The sequence below is a fragment of the Haliaeetus albicilla genome, chromosome 10, assembly GCF_947461875.1.
Source record: "Haliaeetus albicilla chromosome 10, bHalAlb1.1, whole genome shotgun sequence".
In the NCBI taxonomy this organism is placed as follows: Eukaryota; Metazoa; Chordata; class Aves; order Accipitriformes; family Accipitridae; genus Haliaeetus; species Haliaeetus albicilla.
The window spans coordinates 10,765,918-10,788,423 of record NC_091492.1 but is presented as its reverse complement, the minus strand read 5'-3'; the positions used below and the strand labels follow the sequence as shown (position 1 = coordinate 10,788,423).

Below are 22,506 nucleotides of genomic sequence, written 5' to 3'. Positions count from 1 at the left end.
TGCGTGCGCTGGGCTACCTGCCACAGCTGGGGAACGGCGCAGGCCAAGCACCCGTGGGGAGCACTGGCAGGATTCGAGGAGTAAGGTCAGTTAGCCTCACTGAACAGGCTCACCTCTAGAAGCTGACAGGGCAAGGTACAGTTCTTCCTTAAAAAAGCGGTTTTGCAAACACTTTCCACTATTTTAGCTCCCCCTCCCCCCCGCCCCCCCTTTTTTTTAAACCCACATTTTTAGTGCGTTAATTTACGCTGCAGCATTAAACCTGTACAAAAACCTTTAAGGACACTTACTTGAATTACTCCTCCGTTAAGTCAATTGAAATACTGCAATTTGGCCTAAACCAACAGGGAGCTCGACAGAAGAATTAGACTGTTTTAACTGAAGCAGCACGATGAGCCCGCGAGCACTAGACTGCCCTAACAAAGGCAGGTGCCGTACCTACCCCGCCATTCTGTACCTGTGAGAACAAAAGCAGTAACAAAAACTCCCAGCTTTTCCCCATCCAAAGCAATGTGACTGTCAGAGCTCATCTGGCCATGAAAATGTAACTTAGCCTTCATTGGAAAAACATATAGAAAAGCTTAATCATAGGAAGACTGTAGTGACTGAATTTCCAATCTGTGGTTAAAACAAAGCAGATCTGTTTTTTAAAAAATCGAGCCTACATTAAGTTCTTCACTGCTAATAGTTTCTAAAAACTGGACCCTGTTCGGCTGATGAATGCTAACAGTATAACACACTGCAATAAGACAACCTTTCTCCTCTACTGTCCTCTCCAAATGTTAAGTGTAACTAGAACCATGAAACAATCTCCGCTTAAATTTCCGTGCGTAACCAAAGTATGCAAGTTTTCTGCTGCCACATTTTATAGGCATGATAATATATACTTCAATCAGTTATTCTTGGAAATAAGGACAATGTCATCTAATGAGTTTCATTTTTCACCACATCTGAGGAAAATTCTGTTGCATAATTACACGCTTTCACCTGTAGTAAAAAAAACCCAACAGACTTTCCATCTATGCGGAGAAATACAATTTATTATTTAAATAATCTCTGATCTGGGTCTTCTTGTACAAAAATAAATTCTTCAAGAGGGGTTTGATGATTTGCTGGCCAACAGCTTCTCTCACATGTGTAAACTATAACAGTTCCAAATTCCACTGACAGATCTAAAAACAAAGCAATAAAGGTATGTAATGTAAAGGTATGAAAAATGACATAATCGGGGCTATTGCTTATTGTTATACTTCAATCTTTGCCAAGTCAGAGAATATTTTTCATATTTGATCTCCTACATACATAGCATTTTCTAATTTTAAAGATTCTAAAGCAAGCTGACTCAATTTTCAAATTGCTTTTTAAGTGTCTGCAATCTTACTGACAGTATTTATTATTTTCCGAAGCCTCATTAAGAGGCAATAAAGATAAATTACTCCCAAGGTCATGGAATTATCTATGTTGCTGTTATTATGAGCAAATGAAGTTGCAATCATAGAGTCTCCATAAACCAGAGTTTTACCTTTTGTTTAGTGAAAACTATAATGGAAACAGAGTGGATTCTAAATAAAGACGATCACTGTAGTTAGGCACATCAGTGCATGTGGTTAGCAAGAAACCACCCAAATTGCAGTTCACTACACTTTACCACGAAGGTGACTGTTTCTAATATTCATTCAGCTAAGTCAAAGGTCAACACCTGAATCACTCTGGAGCATGCTGACCAGCGCTGGCATGAGCTGAAATTCAAATATTCTGTTGCTTCCACAGTTACTGCAGGCTGGAATACCTTTGTCAATGTTGGCTGGAGGACACGTTATGAATAAAGGCTGGCCACCCCAAGAGTATCTAAGAGAAGACAGGAAAAAAGTATTCATTTTTTGTATCTAAATTTCATAGGAAAACATACATGTTGGCAACAGTGTTTAGGATTCTTTGAAACCTCTGAACTTGCTTGAAGTAAAAAACATTGTTATGAGCCAGAATCATTACCGAAGTTTCACGTGAGTCATTAAACAAAGAATAAAGATGTGATGGGGAAATACTTGGAAGGTCAACGCTTGGGAAGTCTTAAGGAAAGAGCTGGATCTAAAGGAGACAAATGCTTTGAATTGACACCTCCAAAATAAGCTGTACCTGACTCATTTAATTAAGTGAACTACACTTTCCTGAAAAATGGAATCCTAACCAGTGGCAGTTAAAGATTCTCAACATAGAATAGGTCTCAAAATCACTGTAGTTATGCCACAGAACTGGTGCTTTATTTGTAAAAGCTACCGCAGCTCCACAACTAACAGGAAACAAGATCAAAGACAGTTTCCACTGAATGCCAAGCAGGGGATTCTGTGCTGTGCTGAAAGCCCAACAGAGATCTGGCAGCCCAGGAGAACTGGGGGTCTGACAGGCATACTCACAATACCCATGAAGGGGAAAGGGAGGCCTATATAAAGATTGTAACTGGTGATAGTCATAGGGATCACCAGAGGTGATGTTGTAGAAGAACTGAAGAGCATAATACTGCAGTGCGACAGATCCAGTGAAAAAAAGGTCTGAAAATGTTACTTGCACTCTACACTAGTATATTTTCTGTACAATCTTTGATAGATAATTAATGAAAGTTTCTTACATTTCTTATCTGTGTAACCAGCCCCTCAAACTTCACCTCCTCATCAAAAAGGTACCAGTTATTTCCACCTGGTTCTGGAAACTTGATAAACAAGGGTCCTGTCACTACACTGAGACAGCTTGACCAGACAGGCTGCATTGGACTCTCTGGAACAAAGTTAAAAACTAACACTTGGTATGAACCCTGAAATTCATGCGTACTATCTGATACTGTGAATAATTTATCATTTCAACTCTTTGTTATGCTTTCATTCAGAATTAACTCCTCTTTCAGGAAAGTAGCTGCTCTGAGGTTCATTCTGTTTTTGTTCTAGGAAAAGCAACAGATTTACAAGAACCGAAGACTGCAGGGTCCCGAGGGGTAATCACAATAAGCTGCAGAACTCAGGCTTTAGAACGAGTGATTTCTTACTTCAGTGACATCTCAAGGAGTGAGATATAAGCAATTAAAGTAAGGTTACAAAATTTCAGAGGAGCAGATAGCCTTGGAAATCTATCACAACAGCACACCACTGTGTATTATACCTCCACCTCAAAACTGCCTCTTTAAAACCTCTATGTCTGGATTTCAGCGAGTCTTCAAAGACAGTCTGGGACTGTTCTCATCAGGTCTTATGTTGAACAAAGTCTCCCATAGCCAGATCTGGGGTCTCTGATCCTGCTTTGCTTCTCATCAACTTACACTTTATATAAAAAAGCACAACCAGGGACTGAAGTATAACCACACAGGCATGGTAACAGCCCTCTTAGCAATTTTTTTAATTAAGAAACAAAAATATACATCTATTTCCAATAAAATGGTTTATTTTGATGTACTAACAATCCATGTCTCTGCTCTGGATCTCCCTGTTACAACCAGATGATCAACATACCTTAGAATCTGTTCATGACACACTGATATTCTTTTCATAAATTTATGGAATGTGTGGTCCCTGCTTTTGACTTCACTCTTCTCATATTTTTCATTACCACCTTCTCCTGCAAAACTGTAAGAAAACAAGAAAAGAAACAAGATTTCCAATAAGGTTTTCAGTACGATATGCTTGCTTTAAATAAGCAATGGTTACTACACGTTCACATTAAATTATACTAAGTATACAAAAAAGCCCTATACATGTTAAATTAAGAGGCAATTCCTGTTAGATGTTGCAAGTGAACATTTTGCTCCTAGTTCTTTGGTTTCTGGTGGTTTACAATTACTAACAGTGTTTCAAACTACCACAAGAGATTCAAATCCACCAGATACCTGCTTATTCCTTAAAAAAAGTCATTCCTTTAGTAAATTCTCAGAAGTTTTGCTTGTTTTTAAATTACGATGTTGTCTTTTAAAATTTTGAATTAAATGTAATTAAAGTTCTACGATTCTATAAAGATCGACAAAACCCAACAGGAACAGCACTACGCTAAAAAGCGTTCTATGCAGATTCTGCAACTGACAGTAGCTTTAGTTATCAAAAAATTCAATGTCGCCCACAATCCAGGAAAAGTCACTGTACATGTTAATATAATCAAAAGAGAAATGGTCTGGATATAAGTGCTCACTTAAATTAATACTGAAAATATTTTCCGTAACTACGTTCAAAAATCGTTTTTCAGACAACCTACTACAAAACCTTATGGAGTCTTACCATCATCCCAGCCTCTAGTCAAAATCCCTATGTAATTAAACTCTTAAAAATGCAACTGGAATATAAGAAAAGCTTTAGCCTTGTAAAGAGAAAAAAAAAACAACAAAAAAAGAGACAAATGTTACGATATAAACTCATACCATTTAGCATAAAATGTTGTTTAAACCACACTGGCTTGGTTTCAGAGACTGACAGTCCACTGCTCTATCTGGAGCCCAAGGACATTCCAACTGCTCAGTCACTCAGAAATAGATGCATCTCTGAATAACTCAAAATTTGACAGAACTGGGTGCATTGTTATGTTCTTCCACCAAAGTACTACACATCAATGATTCCTGAAGGACCCAGTTACGAACAAAAACCAGTCAGATTTATATCATCAATCAGCATACAGGAAACTGCATAATCCTTTCAGTTTCAGCATGAAATCCAGACCGGTTCTCACCTTTCTGACATCAACTGTTCCAAATCGACACCCTCCCTCTGCTGATACTCCTTCAATAGCTTATCTGCATGATCTGTATCAAGGAAACCAGTGTAGTCTTCCTCATCCACAACACTAATGTAAAAGGGCTGGAACACAGGAGCTGAACTAGATGTTGCCATTACTATTCCCCCACTGACTGGAGGATGTGTATTCAGGGAATCTGACCCATCAGTAGCTTCAGACAAGCAAAGCTGTTGGAACTGGGATGCACACTCCACCTCTCTGGACAAGGAGCTGCTCACAGCTTCATTTAAGCCAAGCAGCCGAAGGGAGGCACATGCAGGAGATTCTGCTCCATCACAGACTCCCCAGTCATCTGCTCCATCACACCAATCCTTTGCAGCAAAGTTCGATCCTTGTTTCTGAGGAAAAAAAAAAAAACCAACACCACAAAAAAAGGAAAAAGAACATTGTTAATATCAGCCACTCTAATGCACTTCAAATACAGCTTCATAACCGATACGAAAACTAAAACCTTAGCCTAATGCTTAGTTTTATTTCACCTATTCTCCTCACAGTGGTACTTACCAGCATACCCACATTTACTTTTCACAGCACCATACTTATGGCAAAACGCATCTCACACTGGAGAAACAGAACAAGAATTCACTGCCTTTTTGAATGGCCTTTGTACATACTGTTGCCATACCTCGGCTGCTGGCATGACCACTGACAGCTAGTTTGGGTACGTTTATCTGAAGCAGAGTTACTGCACCACAGGTAAGCTCAAAGGGCAGAATATGGAGGAAAATAATAACAACAATGAAAATACCATCTTTTTATCAGAGTACAAGCTCATTTACCAAAATATCAGACTGCAAATGCATCGGCTGAATAAACTTTCTCCCTGTCATCACTAGTTTGATAGCCATCCTTCTCTTTCAATCTTCTCAAGCCAACATGCAGTTTTCCTCCATCGGCAAAAATACCCAAAGCACATTAATGATAATGGAGTCAGATTAATTAAAACTGATGGTTACATTTTTAAAAATCTATTTAAATTAGAAAATAAAGAAAACATCTTAAAGATCCAAACCTAAACAGTATAGCCCAATCATTTAAAGTTGAAAAATAACATTTAGGTAGCTCAAGTAATTAAATATCAGTTTTGACCATACGGGTTGGACTGCAATCTCCACTTTAAAACAAGCCTAACACAGATCACAGACAAGAAGTTAATCTTCCAGTAAATAACGCATAGTACTCACGGTGTCAAAAATTCCACGACCACGACTTCTCCACGTGACCACATCCGTGACTCGAAACTAGCATAGAGCGCAGCTTCTTCAGAAAGGTTATGGTTACTTAAACAAGTGTATGCAAGGTGCGAAACTCGCCCAGCTCAGCTGCATTTTTATTTTAAAACCTCCTCGATACTGCGCTTCACACGGCACGCGGAAACAAAGGACAGAACCCAAGAAGGCAGTTTGCTAGCGATACCTGGTTTAGGCTGTCATCGCCCGTCTCCTTTCCTTCTGCTTGCAGATACTGGGAGCGCAGCACCTTCCAGCTTGAACGTGCCGCGTCAAGGAAAAAACCACAACACCAGACACGTAAGAACACAACGTTTGAGCCGAAGGGGCAGTTGTCAGCCGCCGTCGAGCTGTGCCCGTTCAGCAGCAAAAGGCGAAGCCGCGTCCTCACCTGCGGGGCGCTCCCCAGCACCCCTTCTCGGCACAGGCGAAGACGTTGGCGACGCGGTGGAAGGGGGACCCCTCCAGCGGGCAGTACACCTGCACCAGGTGCGCCAGCGCCCTCCCGCACACCCCGCAGCAGGGAGAGCCCGGCCGCACGCCGGGCACCCAGTCCTGAAAGACGAACAGCGCGGGCACGGCTGGAGACGCTCCGCGGGCGTCCGCCGGCCCCCTCAGGGCGCGGCCCCTCCGCCGCCATCCTCCTCCTCCCCCCCCCGGCCCGGCCCTACCGCGGAGCCGCCCAGCTTGCTGGTGGCCCAGCCGGGGGCCCGCCCGCCTCCTCGGCACGGCCCCACCATGGCGGCGTCGCGGAGCCCCAGCAGCACGGGCGGCCCGGCCGCCATCGCAGCGCCGCCCTGCCCGCCCCGCTACGGCAGCCGCCGGCGGACACACCGCGCCCCGGCACGGCCCGCTGGTGGCGGCGCGCCAGTGCGCATGCTCGCGGGGTCCGGCGGGACGCAGCCCGCCCCGCGGCGCGGCGCCCCTGAGGCGGCGGGGAGGGGGGGCCGCCCGTGAGGCGGGAAGGGGGCCGGGCCGCCGGGATGGGACCGGGTCGCCCGTTCCCCGCCGCAGGGTACTGGGCAGCCGCCTGCTTGAGCGGGCGCGGCGGTCTCGTTTGCGGTCATTAAGAACGGCGATAATCAGGGCTTGGCGCGGTATTTAGGCAGGCGTGTGAAAACTTACCCCTTCCGACCAAAGGCGCTCGGGCCCCTCGAGGCTGTTGCGCAGCGTTTAAATCCGTCGTCTGCAGCGTGGCCCGCGGGAGGTTGGGTCCTGGGGTCCTGGGTCGCTCTCGGTGCCTCTCCGTGCGGACACGGCTGTGGGAAGTCGCTCCAGGGTGACAGGGACGTCGCGTCCCAGAACTGACTCCAGGTAAAGATCGTCTCGGAAGAGCACGAGGCCAGCGCTCTACAAGAATACTGAAATTCCTTACTTGACTAAAAATGTTTTTATCTTAACAGTGCTCAAACGCAGATGACGAGTAAACATTCTCCAGCAGACCCCAGTCAGATACCTGCCAAGAAGGGCTTTCCAAGTGCAGAGCCAACGTCATCTGCATGACCTGCTTTTACGAAGTTTGGTTTTGAACTTTTAGTTGAACTTGGTTGATGCTGACATTCACAAAAGTACACTGGATTGTCTAACAGACAAGTAATCAAAACTTGGAGCTGGTGCTTCCGTGTTACTTGTTACAGCTCCACTTGGAAGCAAGAGGTTTGCAGGAGCTCAAAGGGGAATTACACTGACATCTGCTCAGGTACTACCCGTCAGCGATGCCTGCTGTTTTCCTTGTTTGGAAATCACTTGCATAAAGAAAACAGAATTTCAATAATCTTATTTTCACAGAGTTATCTCCAGCTCAGTCTGTTCCCTTCAGGGACAGGTTGTTCTCCTCAGATCCGTGGAGCGTCTCCTGGAGCTTGGGAACCAGCCTCAGGGACCCTGAATGGATGGAGCCTCTGCAAAGCCTGAGCCACAACCTAGTGCCCTCCCTACACCTGGCACTTAGTTCAAGGACAGCACAGGACATGGGGGAATTCTGCTGCAGTGTCTGTATCCAAGAAAATGAAGGGGGAAAAAAAGCAGGGACTAGTGCAGATCTGAGGTACCAACCCTCAGATAGAAGTCAATTGGCACATTAAAATTGCCTCTTACTGTGAAAGACTCTGTGCTCTTTAATGCTTGACTGCTACATTTTTTGTCCAATCCTTTTGCAAAAGGAGGGTATTTCAGCACCTGCAGAGTAAAAATGTTTTCTGTGAGCTCCTGTGCTCCTGAATAGTTAATAAATCAACGTATAAATAAAAGGCGTTATATGCATTTTACAGTTGGAAGCAGAAATCCAAATTCATGGTTTGTTACTCCTATTATGTACAGGACTGCATTGATCCTTTTTTCAGCTAGTAGCAGTGATGGGTTTTTAGGGAAAAATACACTGTCCACAACTGCATCAATAAAGAGAGGATGCTAGAGAAAAAAGCACCACTTTGTTACTTACATACTGGTTTTGCTCAGAAAGATAATTCAGCTTTCTTAGTATTGACTGAAAGAAATCACCCAAGTGACCTATTTTTAGTTATAATATAATACATAGTGTCAAAGGTAACTGAGTTTTAGGCCTTGTTCTGAGGTTCTGTTACATAATTTTAGTACTGCACAAGAATTTAATGCTGAATGCTCAAGACAGAGGATGACTTGTTAACCAGTTTGTAACTCCAGCTTCTTAGGGTTGGATGAGTAACAGGGTCAAAATAAGCTTACGTGGTAAGATTGCAAAAGAACTGACAAGCCAGCACAGTGATACGGAAAGATTGGTTATGGCAACAGATAAAATAGCTACTAACAAAAGGTCAGTTTTGCAAAAAGGAGAGCTTTTTCAATGACTGTACTACTTCCTAGAAAGGTTTGATAAATGCTGTATTACTTCCTCCAATATGCAGTCCTTCCGTCTTGCACACTGTATTAAAAAATCAGCCAGCTGCTGGGAAGTGCGTTGCTGATGACAAAGGTGACACGATGGACTGTGCAAAGCTGGCCAGTTCCATTTTTGCAATATTAACTTTTCTGTTTGGTATTTGTGAGCCTGCCTTGTTCAGAAGCATTCTCAGGGGAAAAAAAAAGAATTTGTTGTTTACATTCCTGTGATGGATGCACTTCTACCCTGAAATGCAGGGGGGTAGGGAATGTTCCTGTTCTGATTCTTCAGGTGCAGTATTATTGTTCAAGTGCACTGTTGTGAAGTCCTGCAACAGCCAAGCAAGTGTCATACAATGGTTTTGCCTCAAGTTATCTTAGTCTTAGGGAAGGATTTATTCCATCTTATAAAACAAAGTACAGCACTAGCTACTGTTTTTAGAGTTACATTTATCATCTCTTTTGCCGTTTTTTCTCTTAAGCACTGAACCACTGCAGCTGAATCAGGTTTTTCACAGCCAGCGTGGTTGCAATTCTCTGCAATCAGTGTAACAAAAGACCGACAGTTTTCTTATATTAACTACGCTACTTACTCCTCCGTGGACAGTACTTTCTTCAGCAACTGAGTCAACAGTGAACAGTCATCAGCTACACTGTGCTGGGAATGCTAAGTGATTTTGCAGAACTCCCAATTCCTTCCATCACAGCTGAAGACTGGAGGCATGTTTCGTGTAAAAGCTGTGACATAAATAAGTTGCAGCAGCATGCACAATACTAAGTATTTGCAAGTTTGAGCAAAGCAGTATCATAAATGGGTGTGCAAATGGATTTTTTTCACAGAAAGCATCAATGTGTGGAAAGCTACAATATTAAAAAGCTAGTAATAATATTGAATACTGTGAAAGTACTAAAATGTGGAACAGTATACATTTTAAAATTACTTACTTTAGCTTGTCTTTCAGGATGGTCAGTTATCAGAGTTCTGGCTACAACTCCACTCTCTGAGATAGCCCTATGGAACAGAACCCTTGGCAGAGGAGAGATGACCTGAGAAGCAGGAATGGCACCTGACAAACATACTTGGTCACCGACTTAGGCAATTATAGAAATTATGTATAATTAATACATTTTTAAGAAAGATTAAGTGTTCTATTGACAGAATGTGAAAAATAACAACAGCAGCAGTTCTTGCTGAATATTATCAACTAAATATACTGCTAAGATTTTCTTCAGATATAGGTGCACAGTGCATACATTTGTATTTAATGTATATGTACTGTTACCTTGAGCTGAACTGGGTATCTATACCAAGTGACCATTAATATTAAAAATATAAAATAAAATGCAGTTTGGAGCATAATGTAGGAATCTGCTGCTTAAAGGTAACTTATACATTGTGGCCTCAGTATTATTCCTTTCTCAACTGTTTGAAAGCATACCATTCTTTATATTTGGGGTTTTTAAGTAGACAGATGGACAGAATGCTCCTCACACAGTTGGAAAGTACTTTGTTATCATATGTGCCTAATGAAATAAGGGGCCTCACTTTTCCACAGAAGTTATAGCTATGATTTTGCATTCACAAACACATGGGATTTTTTGTATCTTGTTTAAGTTAATGATTTTTGTGAACCTACTAGGACAGAAACACTGATTCAACAAACAAACCAATAACGGACTTAAAGGCTACTTCAGATCAAAATGGGAAGGAATAAAATGCCCAGTGTGCCCCATATGCTGCATTATGAAATGTGTGAGAGAACTAGCAGTATGGCTGAACACTGTTGCTACAATTAGTTGTTACTTGATGGCTTTTTGCAATTAATGGTAACAACTAGTGGTTTTTGCAAGTTATGGAAAAAATGCACAAAAGGGAATAGCCAGGCAGAAGCTCAGTATAGATCACACAGCTCAAGGTCCACCAATTTGTAAAGGCAAGCCCAAGTGAACCCAGAGGTGAGGAGGAAGAAGAAGACATCCTCAAGAAATCAACACCTGCAGGCAGGAACTTGGGCTGCCAATGTGTCACTGTGACAGCCCCTCCTGGGAAGAGCAGCCATAGACTGTGGGATGCTGTGGGAGATGGGAGGGTGAGCTTGACACCAGTTAAGGGAGTAGTTACAGCTAATTTATTGCTGTTCGTTTATTGTTATGAGTACAGTTCTTATAGATTCTTGGATGCTTACATTGTGTGTTCCTTTGTGCCTAGCAAGTGTATCTTGCTTGTCATGTAACTTTGCAAAAAAGCCACTCCACTACTTGTGTGTCCTGACGCATTCCAGATATTGCCAAAAATGTGGTCACAGCTGCTGGTGCCCTTGAAAGGAGGAAGGCTGGGGGTGCATGCTTTGCTCATCAGCAGGTCTTCCCTTTGTGAGCCCATGGACAACATTGAGCTAACAACATGCAGCGAACACCATCATACTTTGCTCTCCCCTCTGTCTCAGTGGGTGTCTGTCCTGCCAGCAAGGCTTCCTCCCTCCAGACAGTGAATTGTGAATTCTTTGCCAGGAAGGGTTGAAGAATAGATAATCATACCACAGAATAGCCTGTGAAACCCTAGAGCCTTGAGACTCAGCTTCTGCAAAGAAAGCTGGAAAATTCATATCTGAAACCCTTTAGGTTGAAGAAAGAAACTGGGCACATTTCTGGCTTCTTGGGTGTGATTTAACCTCTTGGAGTTAGCCTGTACCAGTTAGGAGAAAGAAAAGGAAGTTGTAAAAATTCAAAAGCAACATTTATTTATAACAGTTTACAAAACAACAAGTAGAGATTTTCCATTCTCATTTGTGAGGTGTCAAGCCTATCTCACAGATGTTTTTTGATGGATGCTCTGCTCCCTACAAGCTATTTCCAATTAAAGAAAGTGGAAAGAGGCTGTAAGAATGACAACTGACCATTCTCTTCTGAAAGAAGAGGGGAATAAGCATACAACATAGTCTGACACTTATGATATATTCTGTATAGCTAATTTCTTACAGATTTCAATATATTTGACAGTTTCCCCCTCACTCCCCCTTCTCACAGGATCATTATTCAGCTTTGCTATCCACTGAGTAGACACCATGGTCTTTTCAAGCCTGAAAGATTGTGGGTTTTTTCTGCTTGCTTCATTAAATAGTGATTTTTAGTCCCACAAACATTCCAAATTTCCCTTGATTCTCTCCTTTCACTGTGATCATGACAGCAGGTTACACAATAGTGAGTTAGAAGGTGATTATTATTGAATTCTGCATCCTGACAAACTAATTTTCTTTGACTTCAGATTTTAAAAGCAAACTGTACCCTCCACAACTCTTATAAATCTGTGTGTTCTCTCCTTTCATTCATCATTTGTTTTGTGAGCTGTGTCCAAAACTCCATTTTGCGTTCTTTCAATTTCTTTGATGCTTTTTGCATTAGGTCTATTTCCAGGTATCCTTCATCCAGATCATACTGAGGCCAATGGACCAAGCCTTCTCCGTTGGGATTTCTGGAAATAATATAACGAAAAATTAGCTTTCCATTTGCTTAGCAATTGTGCTCTGACTGCTCAGGTTGAGAGCATTTCAGAAAACTAACACGAGCTCAGATTGATTCTAGTACCTGAATAGTTGGATTTTTTTAATCAAAATGCTCATCAGTGGAATAGCAAAAGTTTGATAATTGCCGTTACTTTTGGATCTAAAACTCCATTGCAGATGGAGTAAGAGCTCTTGGATTTTTTTTTTCTTTTTTTGGTCTGCAGGTTCATTTAAAAGGTTTTTCTTGCAATCATTAAGAATAGAAATAATTTGCTTTAATATTTAGCTTAAATTCTGCCAAATTTGTAGGAACCACCATATAAGTATTGCTTCAGGCAAGTAAGTATGTTTCAGGCAGCACAGACAAAACTTGAGCTGTGATTAGCATTATGATTCTCACCCATTTCTAGCAAAGTTAGTCCAGTATCTCATAATAGTTCTGCTAAGTTTATTTTCTTCTTCTGTAGCATACCCTACAAAGTGAGAGATGAAATGGCAACTTTAAAAACTAATAATCAAAAAAGTAGTAGCTATATCAATTCCAATAGACTGTAATCAGTTCTACTTGCTACTCTGAGCTATGGCACTTTTACCAGAGCAGAGCTCTCGGAGAGAACTGCAGACGAGTGATTTCATGAAAAGTAACTACTAATAAAGGCAGAAAATGTTTATGTTGATTCCAGTATTTGTAAGGGAGAAAGTCTATTCTAAAGCCCTCCAGTAAGTAAAATGAATAATAATGTTTTAAAAGGAATACTTTAGTAAGCATGGATACATCACCGGCTAAGAATGGCTTTCCAAAGACAAAGGCAATCTCATCTCCATGATCTGCTTTTACAAACTCTGGCACAACACCTGCCGCTGAACTTGGCCGATGCTGAAATTCATAAAAGTAGACTGGGTTGCCAGCATCTAGTGGAAAATATACAGAAGAGTGTTAGTTTGAGGGCTGAAAATACCTGCCACCAAAGATCATAAACTTTCATTACAAACTATTTTGATAAAATGAAAACGCTATCAGTTCTTTGGATAATGAAGTACGATGCATACTGTCCACAAACACACCCCAGGATGGAATTCTACATTTCTTCTAATAGATGCTGAATTAGAGACTTACCTCTATGGTATCTTGCCACTTCAATGGCTGAAAGAACAAACAAAGGGTCTCCTATTGCATTGAGAAGGCCATCTCGCACCTGAGCACGGTTTTCTGCATTCCCTATGTATTCATTGTATATCTGATCGACAACTTCAGAAGTAACACCCTGAAGTGAACAATAAAAATACTTCTTATAATGATGATTAATATTATAAAGCATATCAGCACTAATTGAGTGTGCCATCTGCATGTCCCTGGCTAAACCCCAAACATTACCTTCTTTCAGAGAAAATCCTCAACTGTGTTAGAGTGTGGCTCAGAGCTCAGAATTGGGAGTTACGGAGCTACTGGATATAGATGTTCTCAGGGAAAGGAGGTTTTCAGGATCTAAAGATCAAGCATCTTTAGATAAACATCAGTCAGTGATGCTGATAAATAGCTATGGTAGTCTGTTCTCCCTTCTGTGGAAATAACCCTCATAAGAGAAAAGAAATCCTGTTGGATTTCATAAAATTCATTTATTGTTGTAGATGACCATAATTTACTCCCTTTCAGAACAAGCCTGGGCTCTGCCTTTCCAAGTTCATGATGGATGTCTGTGACACTGAATGATCCATTGCAAGTACTGGCCATATTTATAAAGTTCTTAATTCTTACCTATTAATCTGCATTTTTCTATATTTAGTAGTTTCAGGAGAGCACAAAGGAACATGAAAGCTAAGAGGTTTGTAAATTACAGGGAAGCAAAACCTCAAGAAACCTGAACATAGGTCTCTCAGTGCCGTTTTAAACATCTCAGGTTTATCCTTTCTAGTCTCCAGTTACTGCTTCAGAAGGGTGTGTTCTATCTAGGTCTTATGTCATACATGCCAGTACTATGCCTGTCTTGGATAACCTAGGGTATCTAAAATGTCACAAGACACCTATATTTAGGTACCTGAATCGGTCCTGGATTTCCACAGAACTCCTTTTTAAAAAGAGGGGCATTTAGGATAGAAATTTAGAGTGCATTTTCAAACACTAGTGGCAACAGGAATACACCCCATCTGCTGCCCATTACTGCCCCATGGTAGGAAGCTGTCAAACTGAACAGTTTGCCTCTAAAATATACCTCTCCAGGAGTACAAACACAGAACCAGACCAGTGAAGAAGCAGCACTGGGCTGTTCTGAAAATGGCCTCTTACCTTAAGTGATACTGCTAGGGAGCTCTGTAAAACTTGATGTGCAACATCTTCATCCAGACCATCTGTGTAAGGAGGAAATTTCATTGTCTGCATGATACAGAGAATCATATTTATTAGATAATCTTATATTAACAAAATGATATATAAATAACAACATTGTAAGTCTCTTACCGTAGGAAGTACCCATCCAAATTCACAGTTATTTACTCCTATTATATATGGGACTGCATTGATCACTTTTTCAGATAGTAATTGCCTGGGACTCTTTGGAAAAAATACACCATCTGCAGATGCACTGATAAACAGGGAAGGCTGGAGGGAAAAAAAAAGAAATCTTCATTAATACATGAATTTTGCTTCTAGAAAAAATGTTCAGATTTTTATTGTAGTTCCAAAGCAAAACAAATTAAGTGCCAAGTGAAGATATAAGAAGTAATAGTATTCCAGCCATCTCTAAATTTTCTCTTGACAGATTTTCTGCACTAAGCAGAAGATTCTGTGAAGATTAGCACTGTATTTTTAATGTTGTGAAACATAGGTGATGATGTCCAATTTACATATCTTCTTAGTTAGTTCAATCCTGTTATGGGACATGTGGAGCAGTGAGGGAAAAACCAACTTCTGCGTTGAAACTGCAAAGAAACATGGAATCCAGCATTGTGATAAGAAATTTTAAGTAGGATGTAATATATTACATTAATTAATTTTCAGGTTCTCCAGGAGAAACTGTGACATTTCCTACACTCTTTTCCTTCCCCTGGTAGAGCATGACAGCAAAACACAAGTAGCTCAAAGTTCATGCAGAATGAAAGGGAAGTAACCTGTTTGCATTTTTCAGGTGAAGTATAGCATAGCTGCAGTGTCATCAAATCCTGAAAAGGTCAAGAAAGTCAGATGTTACATTCACTTCAAGTTCTCCTAATATTACAACACACAAATAGCATACTCCGTTATGATAAAATTTGAAATGTCATTTAAATGCAAGAAGTACCATTTCACCTACCATTTTTTGTGTTATCTGTACTATCTCTTCTTCTGTTTTTTCTCTTAAGCATTCGACTATTGCAGCTGAACTGGTTTTCTCACAGCCAGAGGCAGTAGCAATTCTCTGCAATCAATAAAAACAAACAAACACTTTTTCATATACTTCCCATAGAAGGCTCTAAGCGCAACCGAGCCTGAGAGTCCAGCAGGGAGGAGTCTAAACTTCTGTACAAGGATTATTGAAGCCAGCCATGTTCCAGCTGCAGAGGTAGAGAATAGAAAGCCCTCATGACCCTTTGCACTGTGGGCTGAGCAGAAGGACAAAACATATGCCTCCAAAATATTTTGATACAGAAATAGACCAAGATAGTAATTCTGGTAAATAACACGTTGGGCTGAGAAGACAGGATGACATAAAGGAGTTAAGAGCGATGCACAGTCAGAATACAACCATGTAGATGGTAACAAAGAGCACATACCATTCTTGATGTCTTTTTGGGTCGAGTAACAGCTGTCATTAGAGAGACAGAGCTCATTATAATGTTGCCTCTTTTATATCCCAGATTATTAAGTTAGGTTCCTGGAAGTTGTTTCTTGTAGTTGAACAAAAAAATAATTTGGTTGAAGTAAGCTCTTCTTTTCAAATATAAACAAATTGAATAAAGTCTTGTTTATGTACACACAACAGGCATCAAATGGGAGAGGAAGAATATTCAGAATCTGGTGCCATTTTCCAGCCAAAAATTATAGCTCAACTTTTCTTGAGGACGGTACACGTTATAGTATTCCTTTACCTTTCACAGTTCTTCCCGGCCTTCTCTCTTCGCTTCCTTAGTCTTTTGCTTTCACTCATGCATATGTGGATATTTGGGTATTTGAAAAGCAAAGCATCGTTAAACATGTATTATTTGCACACAGAAATCCTGTCTTTAATGACTGTGGTTGTAGTTTCACAAGAAAAAAATTCTGGTTTTACATTTTGGAATAAACAGTTTAAGATATGCAAAACTATCTGGAAAAATAATTTAAAATACCACAAAATACCCACTTGTGCTTCCTCCTCAGGCCGGTCAGTGAACAAAACCCTGACTGCAGTACCACTCTCTGAAATGGCCTTGTGGAACAAGCCCTTCGCCAGGGGAGACAAGACCTGTAAAAAGGGAAGGACAAGCATTATGTTCTAACCACTGACTTGGAATTTCCTATCAAGAATTGCCATTTAAAACATTTTGAAAACAAATGTCATAAGACTTTATTCTGTAGCCTCTGATCGTAGTTCAGCTATGCAAAGGCCTTTGGCAACATTTTGAGGGATAAGGAGTCCATGCCTGCCTTTCCCCCTCCCATAGCACCTTGCTTCCAAGACTTCATGGAACGACACTGCAAGCCAGATATGGATCGAATATAACTGTGTCCAAAATAATCTGGCTGTGCTGCCGAAGGGGAATAAAGAACTATTGGCCAGAGGGCAGGAGCTTTGGAAACGAATTTTTATCACATGTATCACTGATCCTTGGTTTCACTGTGTGATCTGTACCAAATTGTGAGAGACTGGAGAAGAACCTCTTAGCCAATGTGCTCAATGTTGATGTAAAAATCTTACATAATCACTGGGTCACAAAATGCATGTCTAGTTCAGCTATTGTGACTATTTGACTTGGTTACTTTGCACAAGTGACTGTCAAAGCAAACAGGAAAAGGGTAATACACCCTCTTTGAGGACTTTTCTCACAAGGATAAATTTTTGGGGTTTTGGCACTGCAAAATACCACCTGGAATTTAATTTAGTAGATAAGGAATAATATTTGGGTCCAAACTACAAGATTTGGGTATGAAAAGAACACTTTTATCAGTCAGAAGCTGTATTGTTGTATTATAGACCAAGGTAAAATGTCATTTATTATAAAACCATCCCTTTTCTCTCACTGACTTTTCATGCAGGTACTAAAAATGAATGTGGACGGTGTTTTTTTTCCCTAAGTAATTAAAATTCAGTATTACTGTGAACTTACAAGAGCAGAAACACTGAGTCCTCCTGCAGATTCTCCAGCGATAGTGACGGATCCTGGATCTCCTCCAAAATGTATGATATTTTCCTGAATCCACTGAAGGGCTGCTACTTGATCTAAATACCCCCAGTTACCTCGGGCATGCTTATCACCAGTGCTGCAGAGAAAGAATAGATTTGTTTAAATGCTCAATGTGAGAAAAAAGGCAGAGAAAAATACAATCTGTGGTGTTAGAAATCAGCTGCCATGCTCTATACAGAGCTTCTCTACACAACTGAAAAATAAATGGCTCAGAAAATGTTGAGATTAGAGTAGCAATCGAACAAGAACAGACTTGGAAGCTGACTTGGGACTTGTAAATTGTTCCCAACTGTTGCATATGTAATTAAGAAATGTACAGGTTTTTTGCATAAGCAAGTATTGTGCACATCTCTTCACAAAGGCTTTGCACACATAATTTTGGAAATCACTTAGCAAAAACTGAGACAAAATATCTTACCTAAAATATCCACCAATACCTAATCTGTACTGAATTGTTACAACCACCACATTGTCAAAGGCCGCTAATGCTGAACCATCATATGATGAAGCTGCTCCATAAACTAACCCACCTCCATGGATCCATACAAAGACCTGGAAAGACAAAACCAGAAACAACCCAGCACAGATAAGAGCTCCCAGTGACAAAAACTAAATATAAACCAATATATAATATTTTGTGCTGTTTCACTCCTGACTCTTTCAGATTACATTTCACAAATGGTAGAAGTCTTTTGAATATGAGGCCTGCAGTCTTAAAAAATGGCACCGATTTTATTAAATACTTACACTATACCAGTGCCCTGTGACTTTTCACAGATTATTTAGAGGAAATCAAACATTACCTAGCTAAAATGTCAATAAAATTTTATTTGTAAAATAGGATTTTGTGTCTGTCTTAAACCTCAGCAAATATTTACTGGGGCAAAGCATGCAACTTGATCATCATTACAAAACTGCACCTATAACTCTGCATATAGCACAGGTTGTAGGTTTGTTGTAAAATAATTTTGCTAGAGGTTTTATAATGGTTTTGCTTACAGGCAGCTTCTCCTGTTTTTCTGTAGAAACGGGTGTATACACATTTAGGTATAAGCAATTTTCAGACACTTGGAGAAGAACTTTTTCTTTTCTATTAGTAATAAAGTCCGAAAAAACCTGTCCTTGTACTTTATCCTGTAGACACCTGAATAAATGAAAAAATAACAAGCAACAGAAATAATTAAAACCTCAAAGCTATGAAGTGTAGCTTTTTTGTACTTCCACAACAAAGTGCAAACCAGAAACCAATCTCTAGTACATTTCTAGATTGTTGGCAACAGAAAACATCACTTGTAGTATATTTTCTTCCTTTGACCCAGCATTAGGGAGATCTGTAAAAAGGAGCCACAGCCTACAGCAGTACACAGTGACATGCAGATATAATTTTGTGTGTTTCAAAACATTACAGAAATATACCTGCAAATACATATGGCTATAAATTACTTCAATGAAAATGCAAATGAATTATTTTACATCTTCCGTAGCTTTTTATATTGTAATGGTAGGTATTAGGCTTGAGGCACTAAACAAGGGCAGTAGTACAAATGGAATAAGACATTTACAATATAGACTAGAATTGGTCTGCATTTCTTATGTGTCCTGTTAAGCATGTGACTCAGTCAGTAATTTTTTCTTCTAATATATTCCAACATTTCCTCAGCTTCTTTCTCTCTCTGCTCCAAAGCTCACAGTTTCTAAACATTGCTAAGTAATGGCCAAATGCTCCCAAACCAGAACATTATTGGCAAAGTGCTGGTCCATATTAGTTCATCACTGATGCCCATTAGATAGCAGCTTTTAATAAAAAGAGCAGCTTATAAAGGTGTCTTCAGGAATGCATTCATTGCAACAGTTGCAGGTGGTAATGAGATGGCACCAAGGAATTCATCTTTGTGGCTTTTGATTGCCCTGTACATCAGTGTCCCAAAATTGCATATAATATAAAATTATTAAAAAGATCAGTGGTTTTGTCACTGTCTTACATTGGTGGGTAGGAAGTGGCATCTCTGACACCTTTCCATGGCTCAGGTGGCTGGGGTTCAGAAAACCTCAGTGGTCCAACTGGAGGCTTAGCAAAAGGAAGTCCCAAAAACACATTTACACTCCTCTCAGCTGCATCTACTTTGAATTGGTACCCTTGGACTCTCCCGTATTTGGTCAGCACTTCTGGTTGCTCTGCTTTTTGTCCTGGAGGATGTGAGCACAAAATCACATAATTGGTCTACTCGTAAGTAATTGCCAGATTTCTAAGAGCTTTAGCTACTTAAATATACACCTTGTGTTTGCTTAAACAATTTCATACATAAGGCTTCAACAAACTATAATCAGTATAGCAGACATTATTTCAGCCTTCATTTTGATTGGTTTGTATGTATAATCTCCCTCAGGTATATCATATGTATCGTCTTACCATACGCACATAGTTCTTAATCCTTTTTGACCCAGGTTGTTAGTTAAAGTCCAATAGATTGCTCTCATTAAGAAAAGGCATTACCTTTTTAAGAAAAGAACCGTGAACGGACGAAGTATTTTCCAGACCCTTGACAGTATGGACACAGCCAAAAGAAAAAGCTTCTAACATACCTGAAAATAGTCTGGCATATACAAATACTGTTAACATTTAGGTAAAATTCATGTTAAGATCGGTGTGAAAGTTCTCAATACCAGATTACGAATGTGGTACAGTGGTCTGCTCTGCCTCAGCAGACAAGATTTTGGGACAGGAATTTGATTCACTATTTGCGAAAAAGGCAAATAAGACAAATGACTGGAAACAGGTCAGAAAAAGAAATTAAGAACTATTGCTATTCAGACTTAATTTCTATGCAGCAAGGCTGGGTGCCCAGCTCCTCCGGTAAAGCTGGGGTTCCCCTAGGTGGGCAAGCTGCATACGTGCTCTATTTCCTTGCAGAAGGCAATGGGGAAAAACCGTTCTGAAGCTTACCAGTAGCTATAAGCGCTGTGACCCCGACGGTGAGAATCAAGAACAGCAGTGATGTGTCCTTTCCCGTTGCCATTTTGCAAGCTAGTCACATATTTACGTCCTCAGTGTGTTGCCTTATATACTCTGTTAAGTATAACTGTTACACAAGGGAAACGCTGATTAGGAAAAGCAATACTCAAGCTGTGAGCCAGCTTCGCTGGGGGCAGCCAGAGCAGCTGCCCTGCCTGTAAGCCACCCCTCCCAAGGGGCTCAGCTGTACATGGGGACACGGAGACCTCCCGCCTTGCAGAGTGGACCCACAAGTTTCTTACTGGCTCCTTAGTGCTCCTTATATCTTATGCACAAAACCTCAGGCATCAACTATGATGTGCTTTAAAGTGCTTTGAAAACAGCCTTCCATTGCACCAAGAGATTCGTCCTGCTGCTATAACACTACCGTCTTTCTCAACGAAGTTAGGATTTCCTCACACTACACAGTGAAGAGATCAGGAAGGGAACTACACTTTTACCTTATTACATCTGTTTACTTCATTTTAGTATTAATATCTCAATGTAAGGAATACACAATATAGCCACAAGGAGCAAATTCCAAAACACTACTCAGGAAAAATGTGCTTATGCTGAAGTAAATATGAGGGATTTTCATTCTCACAAAAGGACATTTTTTGACAAAAACAATACTAGAAAAATCTTAGCTCCACCTGCCACTCAGTCCTGCATGTTCAGGGATGTTTGTTTGGTATCTAACACAATACATGAGTTCTGCAACACTAGACAGATGATTTCACAGCTTTTGTAGTATGGGAACAATATTAAAGGATTTGATTGCTAACTATACAGTTAATGCCTCTGGAAAATCAGGAGGGTTTATGGACTTCTGCGTGAACTCACATCTATCATTGGAGCATGATATGAAAAAGAGGGAAGAGATAGCTGAATAGAAATAAAAGAGATTTTCTGCCCATGTTAACTAAGAGGTTGTGTTAGTTTTATGTAAGCTTTGGGCTCTGTCTTTTTTTCTTTTTTGGGGGGGTGGGGGTGGGGTGCAAGACTCAGTAGCTCTTGCCGCAGAAAGGCTGTTTTGCGATTTTATATCATGAGAATTCTCAGTTGTCAGACATGGCATTTCTATAGATGAATTTACTGCTTGCACCTTTGTTTTCAGCTAACTGGGCTGTGAAGACCCACAGTCGTTAAATTGGTTCAGCACATGTATTATGCACCTAGTAGTCCTGTGTACTACAGATATCCTTGTGTACTTTACTCCAAATCTTTGTAAGTGTATCTGCACAGGTGTGATTTACAGCCCTTGTAGATAAATCCTGGTCAACTTTTAAACTGGACTGCTTCGAGAGCAAACTGTTGGCAGGTAGCTTCAGGTGTACACATTCAGTTTTGCCTGTTTGAATACTGTTGCAAATTCTCTCACTGTCTCCACTTATCTTGGACTGCTTTGGTTCCTGGCATGGGAAAACTGTTTCCATGCAAGGTGGAACTACAAGAATCCCTGCTTGTGACTCGGCTTCCATCCTGATTGGCATGCATGCCTCAAGTCACTTGTGACCCACAAACTACAGGAGTCCTTTACTACAAAGCCAAATGCTGTGTACTCTGCTTGCTGCTCTCTCCTTTTGCTGTAACAAACTTTACCTCCATAAACAATTTATTTTCTATCTCCTGATCTTTACTGATTTTACTAAACTCTGTCCTTTCCCATTTGTTTTCCCTTTATTTTTCTCCTTCATTTACTATTCTATTTTCCAAGCCTTACTCTTCAATCTTTGTTCCACTCACTACTTCTCTCTCAAGTACCCAGTCTGCAAAATGTCTCAGCCCATATCCCATCCACAGT

At 40.5% G+C, this 22,506-nt stretch overlaps 2 protein-coding genes and 1 long non-coding RNA gene across 4 annotated transcripts; 1 reads left to right on the top strand and 2 right to left on the bottom strand.

Moving 5' to 3' along the window:
• Nucleotides 1–1,020: 1,020 nt before the first annotated feature.
• On the bottom strand, nt 1,021–6,852 carry PDCD2L (programmed cell death 2 like). The gene is made up of 7 exons (XM_069793448.1): nt 6,665–6,852; nt 6,385–6,548; nt 6,181–6,250; nt 4,699–5,102; nt 3,498–3,611; nt 1,700–1,848; nt 1,021–1,172 (listed from the first exon to the last, which is right to left on the bottom strand). Exons 1-7 carry the CDS (start codon nt 6,776–6,778, stop codon nt 1,042–1,044), a joined length of 1,146 nt encoding a protein of 381 aa, XP_069649549.1. The 5' UTR covers nt 6,779–6,852; the 3' UTR covers nt 1,021–1,041.
• Nucleotides 6,853–6,930: 78 nt separating this feature from the next.
• On the top strand, nt 6,931–8,097 carry LOC138687248 (uncharacterized). Its single transcript, XR_011326487.1, has 2 exons — nt 6,931–7,307; nt 7,397–8,097. It is a non-coding gene; the product is annotated as an uncharacterized lncRNA (long non-coding RNA).
• Nucleotides 8,098–11,409: 3,312 nt separating this feature from the next.
• LOC104316835 (fatty acyl-CoA hydrolase precursor, medium chain) lies at nt 11,410–20,784 on the bottom strand. 2 transcript variants are annotated; one of them, XM_009917418.2, is made up of 14 exons: nt 20,655–20,784; nt 19,693–19,897; nt 18,710–18,854; nt 18,129–18,262; nt 17,633–17,786; nt 16,669–16,770; nt 15,640–15,744; nt 15,458–15,508; nt 14,808–14,948; nt 14,637–14,723; nt 13,470–13,617; nt 13,133–13,264; nt 12,753–12,825; nt 11,410–12,321 (listed from the first exon to the last, which is right to left on the bottom strand). In XM_009917418.2, exons 1-14 carry the CDS (start codon nt 20,725–20,727, stop codon nt 12,147–12,149), a joined length of 1,725 nt encoding a protein of 574 aa, XP_009915720.1. In that variant the 5' UTR covers nt 20,728–20,784; the 3' UTR covers nt 11,410–12,146. The 2 variants fall into 2 exon arrangements, with proteins under 2 accessions (XP_009915720.1, XP_009915721.1); XM_009917419.2 differs by lacking the exon at nt 15,458–15,508.
• Between the last annotated feature and the right edge of the window lie 1,722 nt (nt 20,785–22,506).

Coding starts and splice junctions, on each gene's coding strand:
- LOC104316835 (XM_009917418.2), bottom strand. CDS start 20,727: ATGGCAACGGGAAAGGACACATCACTGCTGTTCTTGATTCTCACCGTC. Junction 18,263..18,709: donor AAAAACAGGAGAAGCTGCCT/GTAAGCAAAACC, acceptor TTGTCTTTCCAG/GTCTTTGTATGGATCCATGG. Junction 14,724..14,807: donor TTGGATGGGTACTTCCTACG/GTAAGAGACTTA, acceptor TGTATCATGCAG/ACAATGAAATTTCCTCCTTA.
- PDCD2L (XM_069793448.1), bottom strand. CDS start 6,778: ATGGCGGCCGGGCCGCCCGTGCTGCTGGGGCTCCGCGACGCCGCCATG. Junction 6,549..6,664: donor GCAAGCTGGGCGGCTCCGCG/GTAGGGCCGGGC, acceptor TTCGTCTTTCAG/GACTGGGTGCCCGGCGTGCG. Junction 5,103..6,180: donor GCGATGACAGCCTAAACCAG/GTATCGCTAGCA, acceptor TTTTTTCCTCAG/AAACAAGGATCGAACTTTGC.